Source organism: Periophthalmus magnuspinnatus, chromosome 14 (genome assembly GCF_009829125.3).
Source record: "Periophthalmus magnuspinnatus isolate fPerMag1 chromosome 14, fPerMag1.2.pri, whole genome shotgun sequence".
NCBI lineage: Eukaryota > Metazoa > Chordata > Actinopteri > Gobiiformes > Gobiidae > Periophthalmus > Periophthalmus magnuspinnatus.
This window is the reverse complement of record NC_047139.1, coordinates 15,707,689-15,729,893: the sequence shown is the minus strand read 5'-3', so window position 1 is coordinate 15,729,893 and position 22,205 is coordinate 15,707,689. Positions and strand designations below refer to the sequence as shown.

Below are 22,205 nucleotides of genomic sequence, written 5' to 3'. Positions count from 1 at the left end.
TTATTATTATTTCATTTTATATATTTATCTCTATCTCTAGTCTATGAGAAAAACAAATGGGAAATGTGGTTCCGGAACCGCGGGGTGGGTGTTCATCATCATCATCATCATCATCATTATCATCATCATCATCATCATCATCATCATCATCATAACAATAATAATAATAATAATAATAATAATAATAATAATAATAATAATAATAATAATAATAATGATAATAACAGTTGTGTGACAAATAGTAATAAAGCAAAGTAGCAAGTACATTGAGTTAATTTGAGGAGCCAAATTAACAAATTCACTAGCTACACTGGCCCATAATGTCTGCATGATGTTTAGAGTTGACTGGTACTAGTACTGCTCTAAAAGTGTGATAATAGCACCATCTATAGAAAAGGGGTGGGAAGTGCGGCCATTATTTGTAGAAAAGTAGCCAGTATCTATACATCGATTATTTAAACAGTTGATGTGTCTTTTATTTTTTAAAGAGCCCATATTTCGCCATTTTCTGATCTATGTTATAATGTTACCTCATCAAAAACATACCTGGGGTTGTGTTTTGTTTCATTCGCATATGTTTAACACACAAACCTGGTGGAACAGAGCATTTTGAGCTTTGGAGATGTAGACAGACTAATAATAAAACATTACTTAAAATGTTCATATTAACCCACTCTACATAATCCTGGGGTTTTTATATTGTTATTTTGTCCGTAAATCAAGAGCATCACGTTTGACTGACAGCGTTGTTAAATGTCTGCTGAATGGTCCAGTCTGCACTCTGCACTCTCCACACTCCATGAGCACCACTGTGTAAGGAGACACTGCAAATAGGAATGAGGGAAAAAATCTTAAATTTAGAGATATCAATATGAAACTTCTGCAGTTATGGTTACCTTCTGCAGGTATGCATATGACATGTTTTTGATCATGTTGTGGTTTCATATAAATATATATATATATATATATATATAATCATGTGCAAAAATGGCACGTCTGAGACATGAATCTGAATAATAAAGCGAGTAGAGCCAGGTGTCATTTTGTTGACATGGGCCTACAACTACATTTACAGAGTGGTTTTGGACATTTAGTATTTGACTAAAATAGATCTTATTGAAAATTTACTTTTTTTTATTAAGTCATTTTAGATTAACTCTGCACTGTAAAGTGTCCAAATTATAACATACTGTAATGATTTACAGGTGTCATAGGTTATAATTATAAAGCAGACACAAGCAAAATATGTCTTCTTTAAGAACAAGATTGTAAAGCTGTAGGCACTACTTTAAGGTGTGAATTTTATGTATCTATGGCTTAAAAGTGCACTTTGAGAAAAACCTTGAAATTAATGTATTGTACTTGAAATTTTTAGGTAGTTGTACTTTATTTGAGCAAATTTTACAGTTTGAAAAGTGATATTTTTTGCCTATTGAAGTAACTGTAAGTAGCTAAGTAAGTTTTTGCCTATATATCTGCACTTTTACGTAGAGGAACTGTACCATTTTGATTTTAGATTTCATAATCATGACCTGTCTGCGTCAACTCAAATATAGCTTTTACCGATAAAAATTGTAATGCTGATTTATTCTTAATTACAAAAACATTGGACCTGAGAAAAAATTGTATGGGCCCTCTATCTGCACTGACAACACAGGTTCAGTTATGATTGTAATATATATTTTTTAAACGGTAAGAGCACAGGCTATATACAGTTTTTTTTGTTTTTTTTGGTTTTTTTGGAACAAAATTGAGTACTTAATCCACCATTGCTAAAATGTTGCTTCTCATGTGAAGGACACACGCTCCTCTCCGCCTCTAGGCGGCAGCACTCCCGACACACGCCCCTTTTCCCGTGATGACGTCAACGCCGGAGCGGCGCTAGCTTCGTTAGCACTCGTTAGCTCCCCATATAAACATTGTGCCATTTTACTGTGCTTTTTCTGCACCTACCGCCTCCACGCAGGACAGATCATGGTTATTCGCTAACAGCCCGTCATGTCGGCTCGGAATGCACTTGTAGGAACCATCCGGAGGCTTTAAGTGTCTCTGATCACAAATGGTAAGAGATTTTACTCTGGTTTAGTCCAGTGCTAATGATGCTAACTAACGTAGCTTCATAGAAAAGGTTAGTTCTCAATGACAGAAATAGCTTCAGTGTGCACAGCCAGATATCACTTTTATCATGAGGTAAAAGCTTTATATTGATCTTAGTTTTTGCATGTAAATAAACTAAGATTAAAGTTAAGTAACAACTGAAGCAGCAAGGTTTTCCTCTGCAAATCTGCTGTAGGTTTCGTGCGTTTGGCGATAGATTTAACATATAATAGCCAAATAAAACGCAGCTGTGCACTTTGAATGACAATAGCACCAGAGAGACGACGATTCTAACGTGAAATAAAAGCTACAGTGAGCAGGTGAAATCTGGGTTGCTTGTTCATGGAGGCCTGTGCTTCTTGTTTGTGCATCGAAATACCGCGATATTGCACAGCACTTCAAAACGTTGATATAACATTAAAAGGCCCATTGATACTTTGCAGTGACATGGTCTTCTACATGTATCTCTATGGTGGAATTTTCATCTGTTTCCATGGCGACACAATGCACTCATTAGTAAACACAGAGGGACTTGTTTAACAGTACAAAGCTCACCTGTTGTAGTTCCACTAAACCACCTCTTTATGGTCAGATTGTGCTAAAAGATCAGATTGAAGTCTTACAAACCTTAGGTAGAACTGCTTTAAGTTAAATGGCTTCTGTCTCCTCCAGCCCATGATACAGCTGGAAAAGCCCGTGCTGCCAGGGACCATGCCTGTGGTTTGGCCCACCATCCTCGACCTGGGCAGGGACGAGTGCAAACGAATCCTCCGCAAGCTAGGTAAGGCCTGCACCTCTCACTTAAAACCTGTTTATTGTGGTTATTGCTTAGGTGGGTAGAGTTGCCAAAACAAATACTCAAGTAAGAGTATTGTTACCTCAAAATAATATTACTGAAGTAGAAGTACAAAGTAGTGGTTCAAGAAATTACTCAAGTAAGAGCAAACAACGAAGTTAAATCTGTCAACTGGACAAATCTTGTAGGAGTGAAGACATCTTCACTCCTACAAGATTTGTCCAGTTGACAGATTTAACTTCGTTGTTTGCTATGGATCAGACCTGGATGACTGAGGGTCTACACAGATACTCAAGTAAGAGTAAAAAAGTATTTGGGAAAACTACTACTCAAGTAAGAGTAACTGTCGGAGTGTATAGTCTGGTTTATAATTTAAGATAATATAATAAATAATAATGCATAAAATCTGGTATTTTCAAAGGATTTAGTTTGTCTCATAAAAATAAGACAAACTAAATCATATCTAAATTAGCAGCGCAAGAAACAGAAGTGTTCAAGTCATTTCATATTGTCAACATAAAGCTTTTGGCACTTATACATAATGCCATTAGTTAGGTCGACATAAAAGAGCATTCGCTCCAAGAGCAGCTGCTGTTTGACGTTCGTCTGACGAGGCAATTTGAATCAATTTAATATCAGCAACAATCCACACAGGTGTGCCTGAGTGCGTTTTCTCCTCCGCCACCAGCCTTTACAGTCTCCTCACAGTGTATTTAGCCACAGGTGAAAGAAACGGCCACCACTATAGGGAAAGCGAGCATGTGCATGCATATTCATGACGTTCTGTCCCTTAAAGTGTGTTATTATAGAAATAAGTTTGGCGATCAGTTAATAGACTCTCACATGGCTCATGGTGTGTGTTTGGGGTGAATGATGCACAGTGTATGTGAACAAGGCTGACACAAAAGTAAGGTAAACAGAACAAAATCCAGTCCATCCTGAGGTCCGTCCACAGAGTGCACTAACATGAAATGTGTGAAAACGACCTTACTCACAGTGGAGTAACCAAAACCTTTACTCGAGTAAGAGTACTCCTACTTCAATAAAAATATTATTCAAGTAGCAGTAAAAGTATGCGGCTGGAAAAGTAAATACAAGTGAGTAATTGTTACAGAGTACTAACTATCTCTGTCTGTACATTTGATTGCTGATAACTGTGTATGTCCCTTGCAGAGCTGGAGGCGTACGCTGGGGTCATCAGTGCCTTACGGGCCCAAGGCGACCTCACAAAGGACAAGAAGGATCTGCTGGGAGAGCTCACCAAAATCCTTGGGTACCTGTTAAAAATACTGTCACTGTGATAGTAACATTGTTTTGTGGTCAATCTGTAGAGATTATAGACCAGCTGATGTATTGCAGCTGATGTCATAAACATTCTCTAGGGGTGTGATGCTAACTGTAAGCCCTGTTCTATCTGAGGCTTGTTAGACTTTAATCTGAGCTGTATTTTAACAAAATCTGACCAGAAAGAGCTGGTTTATTTGAAATTACAACAGGTGAGATTTATGCTCTTACAAAACTCTCTCATGCATACAATTACAGTCACACGCTAGCTAGCATTAGCCAACAGTTTTTCAATTTGTCACTCTCAGGCTGTGTCTGAATGTCCACAGTATTCCCTACTTAGGGCACTAAGTAGGGGTCACGCCATTTTTAGCAGTGTCCGAAATTTTTTTTCAAGCAATGCACCTTGAAAAGTTGTGCCCAGTGCAGGTTTATCACACTGTTGATCCCTGATTATGATTAAATCACTCGTAAATAAACTATTGCTATATAAAGCTGCTAGCATTAGCCGCTTACCTTAGCTCGAGTTGTTAAAAGAGCAATAATTTCCACATCTCAGACAAAAAGCACATAAGCCAGTTTGTTTACATAATACCCAGCTTGACAAAAACTTGTATGGTTATTATTAGTTCATAAACACTTGTGTGCCAGTTGAATTTGAGCTTTATTAATGACTGAAATCAAATTTTATCAGAGTTTAAATAGTTTAGAATTTTTTTTTGTGTATAATTCTGCTTCATGGGTTGGTTTGAATATTATTGTTTATCTTTTATATTTTCTTCAGCAATATATCACACTTTTTTATTGTGACAGGGCTATGTCAGAATCAGAAAAAGTTTTATGGCCATTGTTGGTGACCAAAATTCTCAAATTAGGAACTTGCTTTGGCGTTATGGTGTAACATCAAAGAAAGAATAATAATATAAACTATGATACAATACATGCATTAAAAACGGGTACATACATTAATATAATACAAAATATATACAGTATGGGCAGAACAACAATGCTGCAATGATGATTTTAATTTTTTTTTCTTGGCATCCACCAGTATTTCAACAGAGCGGCATCGTGCAGAAGTCCGCAGGGCTGTCAATGATGAGCGCCTCACAACCATTGCCTATCAGTGAGTACAGACTTTCACATACTGTTCTGCCAATGATGTTTATTAGGGGACAAGACATGAGACTGGGTCCACGAGAATGAAACAAGATGAGATTTTGATATAAATTGTAATAAATTGTGCAATTCAGTTCATCATTTTGGCTTAACAATGCATATATTTTTTATTGTATTTATTTGTTTTATTTTGTTTTCATTATACCTCTGTTTTTTTTATTACAGCTTTGCAAGAAGGTGTAACTCACTAGCACCTAACCTTTTTTGTGCAATTCAGATGTGAATGTATGAGAAAAATCCCTTTTTTTTCTCATATGATTACATCTGAATTGCATCTAATTTGTTACATGTTTGTGTATTTACATTAGTCAAAAAGGGCACTCAAAACCTGAGGCAATGCAAAAATATCTGCATCAAATATTGATATTGAGTGTTGTATAAGCAGATATCAATATCTGTGCTTCAATATCGGCCAATACCGATACTGTAACCAATATATCGCCCATCCCCCGTTGTGTCAGTTTTGTTTTGTGAGATCTTGTGGCAGGGGATCTTATTCCATCCCTACTGCTGAAGTGTGACAATGATCACATTGGAGGTGGAATACTGTGTCTTCTCTTTTTGGTGTTCCAGCTTTATACTAAGTTTAAATCTCCTCTCTCCCTCGTTGCAGCATGTCTGGTCCTAACAGTTCCTCCGAGTGGTCCATAGAAGGGCGGCGCTTGGTCCCGCTCATGCCCAGGCTGGTTCCCCAGACAGCTTTCACTGTCTCTGCCAACGCTGTGGCCAGTGCTGCAGCCAATCAGAATGCATCGCTGCTGCTTCCTGCCCAAACAGGAAACAAAGAAGGTGGGTCACATCTACAATACCTCTTCACCAGTATTGTCCCCTTGATAAAACCTATGGTAATATTGACCTTATTCAGCCCCACCCACTCACGCCTTTGGGAATAAACTACGCCCTCAAACACATTTCAAATAGAGCTGCTAAAATGGGCAGTACCTGGAAGATTAAAGGGGAGAGTGAGGTTGGAAAGGGCAGGGTCTATGGTATATAGACAGTGCAATTGGTCTAACAGGTATCCACACTTCAAACACCTTCACACACCTGGCTATAATCAGGGCAGTGCTGTGTGATGTCACTATCTACTGGGAATTGCAGAGACAACTGAAGGCAGCATAAACTTAGATCCACCATCCTAGGTTACCTAGGTTATATCGGCACATTTTACACAAATTAAACTCAGATTTTAACTGCAACATTTTTCTCAAATTCTCCACTGAAATTAAATGTGATTCAAGTGCCAATACAAAGAACATGCGGTTTAGTAGCATTTAAAATGGAACACTAAATACACTGTGTTTGCTACTAATCTGTGTATATGGTGTTTGAATAGCATAACCTACTTTTTGGAAACTTACTTAAGTGCTTATATATATATATATATATATGCATGCATGCACACACACAGCCCTGCTGATGGCTATTCCCATGGCAACTTGAGTAAATGTGTTTGTGTTTTACAGTGGTGGTGTGTTACTCTTACACCAGCACTACCGGGACCTCCAGCTGTGCCACGGCGCCTGGGGGAGTGATAGGGGCCACAGTCAAGTCTCCACGGCCCCCGAGCCCATCCTCCAATGTGGTGGTGCTGCCCAGTGGAAGCACCGTCTATGTTAAGAGTAAGTCCACTTAAACTAACACATCCTAGTTGTTTATAGTAAGGTATGACTAACCCAATAAATGTGCTTTGTTAATACATGAAAACGTATTTATTTTTTTCCTCTTAATAATTTCTGTGTTTTCTCATCTGATTGGGCTCCATCAGCCTTTTAAAGTGCATATGGAGCGAATGAATAATGACTGCAGTGTAGCACTATATTATTATTTAGGACAGTTGTATTTTAGAAAAATTTGTAGTTTATCCCAACATTACAAAAAAGGTTGACTAGTTTTTTCTATTTTTTATTTTAGTTTATAATTTTACTCCCTGGTTGCACATGGGCAGCAGATAATCCCACAACCTCATAATGGGCCCAAACATATCCAAATTGCACAATAGTTATAATTAGATTAATGAAAATAAATTACAACTTCTGTTTTTAAAATAAATGTTTAAATTGTCATAAAAATAACTGCCTTCTACAGAAATTGTCTCTGCTTTTTGGATGGAACTAGGAGGTATTCTATTTTTTAACTCAGCACTGCTTCATGTGTTTTTGTACTATTCTTTTTTTCTGCAATCTGCCACTTAACCGATGTTAAGCTATGATAAATATTTACCACACAACAACATATTTTCCCTTTCATTTTTGACGCTCTAAGGCCCTCCTCACAACACAATTATCACGCATTCTGCTAATGAAACTACTGCACATTGCATCATGCTTGTTAAGTTGCTGTGTACTATTTTGTATAATGTTTTTGTATATTTATGGAGAATTGTCATGTAAGAGCAAGGATGACGTAGGCATGTTTTTGGTTATAATGGTTATAATGTGGTTAAAGCCTGCTGGCGTGTGTGAAGTGGTGAATGCCAGAATGAATTGTTCGAAAGTTAACATTGTTGCAATATCAATTTTGTGCTATAGGTGTGAGTTGCTCTGATGAAGAGGAGAAGCCCCGAAAACGCAGGAGGACCAACTCGTCCAGCTCTCCCCCCGTAATGTTGAAGGAGGTATCCAAAGTGTCCCCTCCAGCATCCAAGAGCATCAGTGTCCCTGTGAGCGGCAGCCCCAAGATGGGTAACATTATGCAGAGTATCGCCAACTCTCTGCCCCCACACCTGTCCCCCGTCAAGATCACTTTCACCAAGCCCACCATCCAGACCACCAACGCTACCACGCAGAAGGTCAGCCCCGACATGTACTGTATTTAGACATATACTGACTGTATTTAGTTATGTCAGCGTGAAACTGAATTTATACTGAATCAGGATCAACAATAAGGTTTAAGGTTTTTTGAAAAATAACCAATTCCCCGCTCCAGTCTGTGAGTTGCTGCACCTGCCTTTTCCTCTCTCTCTCTCTGGTCAGCACACCCACACACAAAGGGGGCGGGTCTGCTGTGTCAGTGCACTGGACATGAGGAAGAGGGCCCTGCTGTACAGAGCACATGACAGACGACTGCAAGCTCCGTCTGAGTTTTCAAACTATCATGATTATCATAGCATGAATAGGGCATTCGGTTGTAATTGTAATAAAACAGCATTATAGTAAATAGAATAATTTTAAAGTGGACCTATTATTATAGTTAAAAGCTCAGAAAAGTTGATTTCAGCATGTTATAGTTTCCTTCTCATTTACCCTCTGCTGTTGTGTCTGGAGTGATTCTTACATATTTGAGCAAGCTTTAATCGCTTATTTTTAAGACACAATTTTGATGATCAGCTCCCGTTTTCACGGGCACCAGTACAGGCCCACTGCTCTGTACTTACTTTGTTGTCCAATTTTATTTTCTTAATTGGTGATAAGCCTAGAATTAAGCAACATCACATTACCATTTTGGAAGAAATGGAAAAAAAATGAGTGGCTTGCTAGTGTGATTAGCAGCTGTCCATCGGAGATGCTGACTCTTTATTGTGGTGACATTTACAGCGACGTCAGTCCCCAATGGGCACTAATGCCAGCAGTCAGAAGGCTTGTTTCTTTTATTAAGTCGTCTTAGATGAATATTGCGATTTAAAATGTGCAAATTATAACGGGTGTCATAGCAGACACAAGCAAAACACTTTTTAATTGTAGTGAATCCTTGCAAGGAAGGCACGGAAGATCATAGATTTTTGTAATTGTAATTTGATTTTAATGAATTGCCCACAGACTAGCTGTGCTTTTTACCTAGAAATCTGGGGGATGTTAATGTAACTCCCTAACCATACAGTCCAAGGTTTGAGTTCTTTCTTTTGTGATGCAGGTGATCATTGTGACCACATCTCCGAGCTCCGGGTTTGTCCCTAACATCCTGTCCAAGTCACATGCCCACAACAGTGCGGCCATGTCCAAGCTGGGCTCCACGGGCGTGCTGACCCCTCCCTCCCACAAACAGACTGTGGTATTCCCCTCCAGCTCCAGCCCCTCCCACACCATCGCTGTGACAACTGTGGTGTCCTCCTCCCCCTCGGTGCTTATGTCCACTGTGGCTCCATGTGAGTTTACTTTGAGTCAACTACAGCTACCATGTTTGTGTACTAGTGTTATCATGCTACTAAAATTTCAAACTCTTTTTTGATACTCATGAATTTACGCGGTACAGATTACCACAGTGAAGTTAATAAATGCCTCTTATTTAGTAATAGAATGCAATTTTCAATTCAAAATAATAGTACATTCTTTATCTTGGCATTAGCTTCTGATAAAGCTCAAATGCATACTAAACTTGTCCTGTTAATGTGATTTTTTTTTTATTTATTTTTTATTTTATTTTATTTATTTATTTATTTTTTTGCAGTATTGATACCTGCTTTTAGTGTCTAGGTTGGATATTAGTTTTAATATGGATTAGTACCAGATTTTCAATACTTTTGACAACCCTACTGTGATATACTACATATAAGTCACATCTGAGTACAAGTCGTACCCCCAGCCAAACTATGGAAAAAAGTGCGACTTATAGTCCGAAACATATATAGAAGACAAATGCACAATATACCTTTTTATGAAATCCAACCAAAGTCTCTGCTCCTCTAGCCGCTGCCTCAGCTGGAGTCAAGGTGGCCACGGCCCGACTGCCCTCTCCCAAGACCCTGGTGGGCTCCCCGTCCCAGATCCTGGCACAGCTGCCCAAACAGCAGCCCCCCAAGCAGCTGCAGCAGAGCCCCCCAGTGGGAAACCCCAGTGTGAGCCAGAGCCCGGGCCCCAGCGCCTCCCCGGGAGCCAAACCCACCATTCAAATCAAACAGGAGTCAGGTGCGTAGGAGCACAAAGCTGGAGCCAGGGAATGACCAGGGCTAGTATAGGGTAATTATTAAAATTTAGGTAGATTTTTACTTGCAATGTGTCACCTAACTATTACAAATTGGCAGAAATTGGTTTATTTACAGAACTGCTGAGATTTTTATTCTTAATTCAACTCAGTTCCCACATATGAATACTATCGCTGTGTCCTCTTGCCACAGACAGAAGTGAGTCTGCCAATCAGCGTCATCGACCCCTCCGACCAACACTCACACACCATATTCACACTAGGCAAAGTGACTAAACTGTCTTGCCTAAAGACACAACAGCAGTTTTTGCCACTGTCACTTCATTTTGTTCCCAGTGGTCTCCCATCCAAGTACTAACCAGGCCCAGCCCTGCTTAGCTTCTAAGATCTGACAAAATCAGGCGTTGACAAGGAGGGTTGGCACACAATCCTGTACATGCCCCCAGCCAAAGCACAGCAGGATATGCAGTAGTTTTCCTGTACTATCACCTCACTGATGTAAATGCGTCCGTAGGAGTAAAGATCATCACGCAGCAGGTGCAGCCCTCCAAGATCCTGCCCAAGCCCTCGTCTGTGGCCCTTGCCAGCAGCAGCTCCTCTCCCATCATGGTGGTGAGCAGCAACGGAGCCATCATGACCACCAAGCTGGTCACTCAGCCCACTGGTGAGACATGGCTGCACACCGCAACTAAGCATTTAACAGCCCATTATATACTATTGCATCTGTCACAATAAAAGACTGAACAAGGTAAAGGTAAGGTAAATTTGGTTTGGAAAAAAATGTACATCTGTCAAATAAAGCATCCTGATATTACTGCAATATACTTGCCTGGGATCCAGAATACACACTTTTCCAATACTTTACAAAGATGAGAGTCTCCTCACCTCATATTTCTGCAGAACCATTGACAAAGGCACTAATTCTGTTGATGGGTGACCAATGAGCTCCTTTGTTTCACATGCGTCACTGAAAAAAAAACAATTTGCTTGATGCCTTTCGAATTAGGCTCAAATGCAGCCATCTAATTGTTTTTTTGATTGGATGAACAGAGGTAATGGTGATCAGGATGAAATCTCTATATTTTTATACAGATGATATCATTCTGGGCTTGCCAGGCAACCAGTAGTATACCACAATTTCATACAATCTCAGTGCTGTGTCTTCAGATTTTTCATTAACAATATTTTTCATTATATTGGACAATATTAATCTAACATAAATTTTTCCCTGTGCCAGCTTCACAAGCGACCTACACGCGCCCCACTGTGAGCCCAAGCCTAGGGGCCAGGCTCTCTGCTTCAGGGGGAGGGGCCACCTACGTTAAGACCACCAGTGGAAGTATCATCACTGTAGTGCCCAAGTCTCTAGCCACTTTAGGAGGCAAGATCATTAGCAGCAACATCGTGTCTGGTGAGAACACAGCACACACCATTCACCTTAGTATTAACCAATTTTACATTACATGTTCATCCATCCATCCATCCATTTTCTTCCGCTTATCCGGGGCCGGGTCGCGGGGGCAGCAGTCTAAGCAGGGACTCCCAGACTTCCCTCACCCCGGACACGTCCTCCAGCTCCTCCGGTGGGACCCCAAGGCGTTCCCAGGCCAGCCGAGAGACATAGTCCCTCCAGCGTGTCCTGGGTCTTCCCCGGGGCCTCCTCCCGGTGGGACATGCCCAGAACACCTCCCTAGGGAGGCGTCCAGGAGGCATCCTGAGCAGATGCCCGAGCCACCTCAGCTGGTTCCTCTCAACGTGTAGGAGCAGCGGCTCTACTCCGAGCTCCTCCCGTGTGACCGAGCTCCTCACCCTATCCCTAAGGGTGCGCCCGGCCACTCTGCGGAGGAAGCCCATTTCAGCCGCTTGTATCCGCGATCTTGTCCTTTCGGTCATTACCCAAAGCTCATGACCATAGGTGAGGGTAGGAACGTAGATTGACCGGTAAATCGAGAGCTTCGCCTTCCGGCTCAGCTCCTTCTTTACCACAACGGACCGATACAGCGACCGCATCACTGCAGACGCTGCACCGATCCGCCTGTCAATCTCCCGCTCCATCCTTCCCTCACTCGTGAACAAGACACCGAGATACTTGAACTCCTCCACTTGGGGCAGAGACTCACCACCCACCCGGAGAGAGCAAACCACCTTTTTCCGGTCGAGAACCATGGCCTCGGATTTGGAGGAGCTGATTCTCATCCCAGCCGCTTCACACTCGGCTGCAAACCGCCCCAGTGCCTGCTGCAGGTCCTGGCTCGAAGAAGCCATCAGGACAACATCATCTGCAAACAGCAGAGATGAAATCCTGTGGTTCCCAAACCAGACCCCCTCCGGCCCCTGGCTGCGCCTAGAAATTCTGTCCATAAATATAATGAACAGAACCGGTGACAAAGGGCAGCCCTGGCGGAGTCCAACATGCACCGGGAACAGGTCTGACTTACTGCCGGCAATGCAAACACAGCTCCTGCTCCGGTCATACAGGGACCGGACAGCCCTTAGCAAAGAGCCCCGGACCCCATACTCCCAGAGCACCCCCCGAAGGACACCACGAGGGACACGGTCGAATGCCTTCTCCAAATCCACAAAACACATGTGGACTGGTTGGGCAAACTCCCATGAACCCTCGAGGACCCGATGAAGAGTATAGAGCTGGTCCAGTGTTCCACGACCAGGACGAAAACCACACTGCTCCTCCTGAATCCGAGGTTCGACTATCGGTCGGATTCTCCTCTCCAGTACCCTGGAATAGACCTTACCGGGAAGGCTGAGGAGTGTGATTCCCCTGTAATTGGAACACACCCTCCGGTCCCCCTTCTTATACAGAGGGACCACCACCCCGGTCTGCCATTCCACAGGCACTGTCCCCGACCGCCACGCGATGTTGCAGAGACGTGTCAGCCAAGACAGTCCCACAACATCCAGAGACTTGAGGTACTCAGGACGGATCTCGTCCACCCCCGGAGCCTTGCCACCGAGGAGCTTGCCAACCACCTCAGTGACTTCAGCCAGGGTGATGGACGAGTCCGCCTCTGGGTCCCCAGTTTCTGCTTCCTCCTCGGAAGACGTGACAGTGGGATTGAGGAGATCCTCAAAGTATTCCTTCCACCGCCCGACAACATCCCCAGTCGAAGTCAGCAGCTCTCCACCCGCACTGTAAACAGTGTTGGTGAAGCACTGCTTTCCCCTCCTGAGGCGGCGGACGGTTTGCCAGAATCTCTTTGAGGCCGTCCGATAGTCCTCCTCCATGGCCTCCCCGAACTCCTCCCAACCCCGGGTTTTTGCCTCTGCGACTGGCCGAGCCGCGGCACGCTTGGCCCGCCGGTACTCATCAGCTGCCTCAGGAGTCCCACGAGCCAACAAGGCTCGATAGGACTCCTTCTTCAGCTTGACGGCATCCCTTACTTCCGGTGTCCACCACCGGGTTCGGGGATTGTTGCCGCGACAAGCACCACAGACCTTACGACCACAGCTACGAGCAGCCGCATCGGCAATAGAGGTGGAGAACATGGCCCACTCGGAGTCCATGTCTCCAACCTCCCCCGGGATCAGGGAGAAGCTCTCCCGGAGGTGGGAGTTGAAGACCCCCCTGACAGAGGGCTCCGCCAGACGTTCCCAGCAGACCCTCACAATGCGCTTGGGCCTGCCAGGTCTGTCCGGCTTCCTCCTCCGCCAGCGGATCCAACTCACCACCAGGTGGTGATCAGTTGACAGCTCAGCCCCTCTCTTCACCCGAGTGTCCAAGACACGTGGTCGAAGGTCAGATGACACGACAACAAAGTCGATCATCGACCTCCGACCTAGAGTGTCCTGGTGCCATGTGCACCGATGGACACCCTTGTGCTCGAACATGGTGTTTGTTATGGACAAGCTGTGACTAGCACAGAAGTCCAATAACAAAACACCGCTCGGGTTCAGATCGGGGAGGCCGTTCCTCCCAATCACGCCCCTCCAAGTGTCACTGTCGTTACCCACATGGGCGTTGAAGTCCCCCAGGAGAACAACGGAGTCCCCGGTTGGTGCACTGTCTAGTACCCCTCCCAGGGACTCCAAGAAGGCCGGGTACTCTGCACTGCTGTTTGGCCCGTAGGCCGACACAACAGTGAGAGACCTGTCCCCGACCCGAAGGCGCAGGGACGCGACCCTCTCGTTCACCGGAGTGAACCCCAACACGCAGCGGCTGAGCTGTGGGGCAATGAGCAAGCCCACACCAGCTCGCCGCCGCTCCCCGCGGGCAACGCCAGAGAAATGGAGAGTCCAACCCCTCTCAAGAAGTTGGGTTCCAGAGCCCAAGCTGTGCGTGGAGGTGAGGCCGACTATATCTAGCCGGTAACGCTCAACCTCCCGCACAAGCTCAGGCTCCTTCCCCCCCAGCGAGGTGACATTCCATGTCCCCAGAGCTAGTCTCCATGTCCGGAGATCCGGTCGTCGAGGTCCCCGCCTTCGACTGCTGCCCGGATCTCTCCGCACCCGCCCCTCATGGCTCCTCCCGCAGGTGGTGGGTCCACGGGAGGACGGCCCCACGTCGTTTCTTCGGGCTGGGCCCGACCGGGCCCCGTGGGGAAAGGCCCGGCCACCAGGCGCTCGCTGCCGAGCACCCACCCCAGGCCTGGCTCCAGGGTGGGGCCCCGGTAACGCCAGTCCGGGCGACGTAACTGGCCTCGTTGTTACTCTATTCATGAAGGGCTTCTGAACCGCTCTTAGTCAGACCCGTCTCCGAGGACCTGTTTGCCATGGGTGACCCTACCAGGGGCATGAAGCCCCCGACAACATAGCTCCCAGGATCATTCGGGTGCTCAAACCCCTCCACCACGTTAAGGTGGCGGTTCGGGGAGGGGTTACATGTTACATGTTCATAATTTAACAAATATATATTCTGGCTTTATAAACATATTTGCTTTTAATGACATTTTGGAAACTGAACTAGTCCTAAAGTTTATATATAGCATTATTTAACAAAACCTTCAAAAAATTCTAATCAAAAGGCTTACCTTATGCATTCCAAGCATCCTAATTATGCGTAGCATTGAGTTCATATGTACCTTTCACAGCTCTCAGCGACTGGTGCAGTTTTGCTGTGACAGTAAAGCTGACAATAAGTAGCATGCTAAAGCGCACTTCCTGATTACCGAATAATAAAATGCTTTATAATTACATTCAGACAGTTTACGGCAGTCTTATTTTGACCCCAAGAGCTGCTTATACAATGTATCTATACTGGGTCAAGACACATTTCGCTTAAATACATAGGTTAAAGGCCCTGTATCCGAAGTGTCAAAATGTACACATCCTTGTTGTATTATCTGCAGCCCTATAATTAGATGACATCTGATTCATATGTTTTTTTTTAATCTTGAAATAAGAAAGGGACTTTGTCCAGTAAACAGAATAATAACAAGTCTGTGTTGTCATTGAAGGCACCACCACAAAGATCACCACCATCCCCATGACATCTAAGCCCAACGTGATCGTGGTGCAAAAGACCACTGGGAAAGGAGCCACCATCCAGGGCCTGCCCGGGAAGAACGTGGTCACCACACTGCTCAATGCTGGGGTCAGATGACATTTTAATAAGCTTTTGAACAAGTTTTCTTTAATAATAGTAACATTACCTCACAGTACAAAGGTTGTGGGTTCAACTCCTGCGTCCCACTTTAACCCAAAACATGCACAAGAGTTTCGAAAGTTAAGCTGGAGACTACAATAGTAGTTGTCGTTAAGTAGTCCTGACCAAGCCTAGCTCAACATCTGGATGGTTCCCCAGGTGCTGCTCTGTAGTGCCCACTGCTCCTGACAGGTTGCCTCCACAGTACTGAAGGATGGGGTGAATGCAGAGGACAATGAATCCATTTGTCAAGGTCAACTGCATTTCTATAGCACATTTGTAACAGCTTATGGTGCCCTAAGTGCTTTACAGTACAAAATGAGAAAAACTATAATCAGTAAAAAGGCACAAACATGTTATTCACATTCTTGTATAAGATTATAACCAATTGTTGTCTAAGTGGCTGAGACGTATTTTGAATATTAACAGACTTTAAACTTTTAACTTAACAGACCACAAGGTGTCACCGGTGTTCTGTTTCTGTATTGTAAATCCTAGTCTAAAAATTCAAAGTACTATACATATAGCTCTTATGCTTCCAACACTTGACAACAGAATACATAGTGTGGTTTGCGGGAAGACTGAAAATTATGTAGTTTTACTGAGGAGCAGTGCTTTGAGTTGAGTAAATTTGAATTGCATAGGTTTTTACATTTGTCAAATTCTGACTTGATTTGGCAGGAAAGTTTTGGCTCTTGTTCACATTATGGTTGGCTCTTGTTCACATTATGGTTGCTAGATAACAGTTATGGCCTTTGTTAAGTTTATGGTTGCTAGATAACAGTTATGGAATTACCTCTACGTATGTGGCTGGAGACTGCGTATGTGGTTGGACACCTTTTTCAAAGCCAGCCAGTAAAATTATAAACTTAAGTAAAAAACTAGTCAAGATTTTGTGTAAAATCTTAAATCTAATTATGTAATTATGTTTTAGTGAAATGAGTAGTCAAACCTGTCATTCACTTTTAATGTGTGTATGTAATGGATTGGTTTATGCTGTAGGGGGAGAAAAGCCTCCAGGCCGTGCAGGGGACCAAACCGGCCATCATCACCGCCTCCCGACCCATCACAAAAATGATTGTGACCCAGCCCAAAGGCCTGAGTTCCGGAGCCCAGACTACAGCCACCAAGATCATCCCCACTAAGATCGTGTACGGCCAGCAAGGCAAGACACAGGTCAGCCTCACTGCACTGTCTCTAAACATGTCACATAGGACAAGACCATAAACTGTATATATAAATGGACATGGCACATTCCAAATAGGCTCCATCTCTCTATAACTGCTCTTGTAAACCTCGTCATTTTAGTCTTAAAATGATTGTGTTACCCTCTCTACATGATTCTGGCGTTTTTATTTTGCTATTTTGTCTGTAAATCAAGATATGAATATTTATAATGGACACTAGCTCCTGCAAGTGTTGACAAAAGTTTTGATTGTCAGCATTGCCTTCAACAGCCTCGATCCGGATTGGCACTTTGCTATGATACTCATGGCCGGAATTCCAAATATGGAACCCAGCTCTAAATTCTTCCCTATAATTGCTCGCCTCGATGAGCTTCATTTGGCTGGAGCCAAACGCTATGGGTGACGTCACACTCTCTTAGTCCACTTCTTTATATAGTCTATGGACAAGACGCAGGTCAGCCTCACTGTACTGTCTTTAAACATGTCACATAGGACAAGATGCAGGCTGCTAATACACCTTAAAGTGGGATTAAAATCCCTAAACTCCCACAATCACATTTCAAAAGAGCTGCTAAACTGGGTACTACCTGACGGACTAAAGAAGAGAATGAGGGGGGTGGAGGGGCAGTTTTTGAGGATATAAGGAATAGTATTATTGACAGGTCTTCACACTTCAAACTCTGCCTCTGCAGCCAGGTGTTTGTAAGCAGAGCAGTCATCTGTGATGTCACGTATTACTTGAAATTGCAGTGGCCACTGGAGGCAGCACACACACTAGTTTGCACTAACATTACCCAAAAACACTAAGAACAGGACTATACCATTAAACCACCATGTACACAGTTTAGTAGCCAAAAAAAGTTGATATAGTGTTAATTGTGTCCATTTAAATTGCGATTTTTATTTGTTTGAGGTGAATCTTGCAGGTCTACCTCGAGGAAAATTAAATGCTGCTCACATTCTGAGTGTTTCAGGTGAAATGGTAAACTGATCCATCGAAGTGTGGTGCATTCAGCTCATTGTCATGACGATAGTAAACAGAAGAAAACACACAGACAACTGGTGTAGATTGCAACATTGTAGAAGCACTGTGATTCCAAAAGTGACCAAACTAAATGTGGATCATGTACCAGGTCCTCGGGGCCTGAGGGGTTAAGCTTTATGTGTTTATGTGCATCATTCAAGTTTTAAAGGAGTTGTATGTAGCCTGTGCTCTTACAGTTTCAAAAAGGTACTACAATTACAACTAAACTTGAGTTGCCAATGCCTTAACCTGCAGATAAAGGACACATACAAGTTTGTCTCTGCACTAGCGTGGATTAATGACTGGCTGCAGGTACTGGGATCAGAAAATAATAATGTATATGGGCCCTTTTAAATGTTCTTCTCTAAGCTCTACGTTGAGTGGATCTAAAGTGAGACTTGTTTGTTCCAGGTGCTGATCAAGCCCAAGCCAGTGTTCCAGGCTGCAGTGGTGAGCGAGCAGGCCCGACAGCTGGTCACAGAGACCCTGCAGCAGGTGAGCCGCTCTGCTGAGCCGGGGCCGGGCTCTCATGACGGGGGCCCCAGAGAGGAAGTGACTGCTGGGGCTGCTTATGCTGAGAGTGCAGGGCTGCTGGCGGAGGCTGCTCCAGGAGGGTCCCAAGGTAGCACACGTAACTAGCACACATAACAAGCACACATTCTCAAAACATCCCAGGGGAGATTGAACAACTGGGGATCACTTGTTGGTGAAGTGTCTTGCTAAGGAAGATTACACTGTCAGGCAAAAATTTTGACCCACCTTTTAATTTATTTTTCTTCTTATTACCATGATTATTTACCTTTACCTGAAGAGGTTTAAAGAGGTTTGAAGAGTATGCTATCCATGCATGTCCAAGTAATCTAGCAATCTTTTAAAGAGTATAGATCACATAGACTGAGCCCTAAATCTGCTATACCTGGGCATCTGCTTTAGTTTTCACCTTCTTATATCATAAAAAAGGGTCCCAGGAGATGGAAAAATAGACTTATACCTACCTTAAGTCTTGTACCTGTATCATTTGCTGATATTGACAGTTTAGATGAAATGGAGCACATAATGTTTTCTAAAGTAATGTGCGGATGTTGTACATACTCTGCAGACTAATTTATCCATGTCAGTGCAATAAAAACTCAAAAACATTGCTTTAACTTTTGATTTTATTTTCTATAATTATGCATTGTTTCAAACTACTCTACTGTAATCGAAAATATAAAATTACAGTGTTTTTAATTGTTATGAGGAAAAAATCTGTATACATTCATAGCTTAATTAATACAAGGATTGATTAGCTGTAGAAATCCACTTCTGTCTATCTGGAGCAACCCTCCAGAGTAATGTTGTCCTGATACTAAACTTGATGCTCTTTATTTAGACAATAGAATGTAATTTTCAACATTAAATCATAGTACTTTCGTTTATATTACGATGTGGTCTTACATCCGTGTAATCCCTCAGTCGTGTGGTACCCTGTGGTCTTATACTTGTTCCGATACAGCTCAACATCACTCTAAAGCTATTCAGGAAAGGTTTATTTCTGTCCTGTGAATGTGACTTTTTTTTAGTATTGAACCTACTCAAAATAGTATCTGGTTTTGATACTAGTTTTGGTAATGATCAATATCTAACTAGCATTGATATTTTTGACAAACCTACAAGGATCACATTCACACTCCAGAGTACAGACACTGACAGAAGGTACTCTACCAACTGAGGTACTGTTTCAGTTTCAGTACTAATCCTTTTGTGTATTTGATATCAACTTACCTGATGCAAAAGCACAATGAGATTACATGAGGAGGAGGAAATACCCCAAAAGCCTGTCTAATATTATCTAATGTGTACTTTGAAAACATGTGGTTAGATCACATTGTAGAGATGATAGCAGTCACTCTATCATGACTGTAGAGTAGTGTAGTATAGGGGAAAACCAGGATAGGAGTTAAAGTGAAACTGAAATGCATACAGCTTTGACATTACCCACCTGTGAATAGAGGACTACAGTAAATGTAGAGTAATCTTGAGTACAATTTCTGGCTAGTGTTACTTCAAATTAATATTGCTCAAGTAGAAGTACAAAATAGTGGTCCAAGAAATTACTCAAGTAAGAGTTAAGAAGTCTTTGGGAAAAGTACTCCAGAAGTAAGAGTAACTTAATGAGTAACTGTTGGGATGTAACCCCTGATTTATAATATAAACTTAATGCAGTTTGAAGGATAAAAATTAATTAATTATTATTAATGGACACAATCTGGTATTTTCAAAGGATAGACACAAAAATGAGACAAAGGAGCGGTGCAAGAAAGACTAATGTTATTTCATATTGTCAACATACATAAAGTTAACTGAATACTACCCACCTCTGCTTCTGTGCTGGTACTTTTACATAATTTTGATATATTTCTCTAAGTGTCATATTTTATGCTCTGTGAATGATTACTTGAGCTGCTATAAAGTCATAAAATAAGAGTAGAAAGTACCCAATAACTCATGTAATATACAGAGGTGGTTTTACATTATAAGTATGCATAATTATCTAATTTGCTTTGAAAATATGTGATTAGACTAACATTTGGTATGGAGTGCAATCACTGAGTCAGCACTGGTAACTTGAAATCAAAAGGGGGTAAATAAAAGTGAAAGTGAAAATGCAGCACTCTGACATAAATAAGCTCTGTGGAGATGACATAAGGATTGCATGTGTCTTACTCAAATTGTTGTTGCGGTGTTTGGTAGAGGCTCAGGCTGTAGTGCACATGGTGTCTCGGGAGGCGGAGTGGACAGAGCAGGAGGTGTCTGTGGAGTCCAGTCCCACCATCATCTACCAGGAGCTATCCTCAGAGGCCCAGTCTGCTACCTCTACCATCAAGGCCTTGCTGGAGCTACAGCAAAGCACAGGTGAGAAGCCATGCCGCTTCACATTGAGGCCACGCCCCCCAGAGCACAGGTGAAAGGCTACGCTCCCCACATCGGACGTAGCTAAGACTGGCATAAGAATTGGAACCGACTCAATTTAAGACCAGCCACACCCTCACACAGTCTATCCTCGCCCACAGGTGAGAAGTCTATGTGTACTAGGAACTTTTTTATTACCCGCTTGCCTCGGCCAAGGTTTTAACCAGGCCAATCAAGCTAGCAGAATCCATGGCTGGCAGATACTATTTTGTTGTGGGCAGTTTCCATGGATGCGCTACTAGATTCTACACATAATGGAGTCATGGAAAAACAACCTGGCCTGTAGGTCTAAGTAGAGTAGGGGCAAGTTGGGCTGGTGGAAACGTACCATTAGCCTTGTCCAGACCAGGTTTCAGGTCAGGTTTGGTCTGAACTCTTTATAAAGACCCTGTACTTTTCTCACACATTCAAGGGAAACTAACCTTTTTATTTCTGCCCTAAATGACAGATTCTGAATGAATCCAGGCCAGTTTGAGGCATAATATTGTGCCTTGCCGGGAGCACACTTGAGCAGAGACCTGACACCACTTCAAAGCCACAGACAGGGACCTGTGCGACAGGTTCACACTGTCACACAAATACTACTGTTTTGAATAGGACAGACCAGAGTCAAGTGGGCTGGTACTGTGACAAACAGACTTCTCCAAACATGAATGTAACATCAAGTTTTGACATTAGGATTATACTTTTGGCTCAGTGCATTTCCTCTTTTGAATTCACTGGAATTGTTTTGTACGCTACGTAAACAATGAAACAAAAAAAGAGCCTGGAATGTAGTTTGTTAAAAAAGTATTATGCAAAATAGATTATTTTTTTTACTTTTATTTATTTATTTTTTTAAGTGCTCTACTAAGTTATAATGTTGCCTCATTAAAAACATGCCTGAAGAGGTTTTACATGTCATCCATGTATTTTTGAGTAATTTGGCAGTCTCTCCCACACGACAATTCTACATGTACAAAAACATGATACAAGACTGTAAACAACACACAACAACTTGACAAACCTGATGCGATGTTTAGTAATTTCATTAGGAGGATACATGCTGATAGTGTTGTGATGGCGCTCTGAAGGAGGAGTGACTTTACTCATGGAGCAAAGGAGCAAATATGTTGTTTTTGGTGAATATCATTTTAAACAGTAAAAGGTAACAGGGTGATTTAAATACGTTATGTTAGTTAATACCCCATACCCTCTTTATCCACTTAAATGCATTTTCTAAAAAAC

At 42.7% G+C, this 22,205-nt stretch overlaps 1 protein-coding gene across 2 annotated transcripts in view; it reads left to right on the top strand.

Moving 5' to 3' along the window:
• Positions 1-1,880: 1,880 nt before the first annotated feature.
• The window catches only part of emsy (EMSY transcriptional repressor, BRCA2 interacting), a 28,415-nt gene continuing 8,090 nt past the window's right edge, over positions 1,881-22,205 (top strand). For both annotated transcript variants that reach the window (XM_055226932.1, XM_033978810.2), the window contains exons 1-15: positions 1,881-2,062; positions 2,770-2,878; positions 4,067-4,166; positions 5,229-5,303; positions 5,970-6,145; positions 6,823-6,978; positions 7,888-8,147; positions 9,209-9,440; positions 9,982-10,200; positions 10,731-10,880; positions 11,454-11,627; positions 15,628-15,764; positions 16,818-16,991; positions 18,438-18,648; positions 20,760-20,921. In XM_055226932.1, coding sequence (XP_055082907.1) covers positions 2,060-2,062; positions 2,770-2,878; positions 4,067-4,166; positions 5,229-5,303; positions 5,970-6,145; positions 6,823-6,978; positions 7,888-8,147; positions 9,209-9,440; positions 9,982-10,200; positions 10,731-10,880; positions 11,454-11,627; positions 15,628-15,764; positions 16,818-16,991; positions 18,438-18,648; positions 20,760-20,921 — 2,338 coding nt within the window. In that variant the 5' untranslated portion in view covers positions 1,881-2,059. The remainder of the gene's footprint in view (positions 2,063-2,769; positions 2,879-4,066; positions 4,167-5,228; positions 5,304-5,969; positions 6,146-6,822; positions 6,979-7,887; positions 8,148-9,208; positions 9,441-9,981; positions 10,201-10,730; positions 10,881-11,453; positions 11,628-15,627; positions 15,765-16,817; positions 16,992-18,437; positions 18,649-20,759; positions 20,922-22,205) is intronic.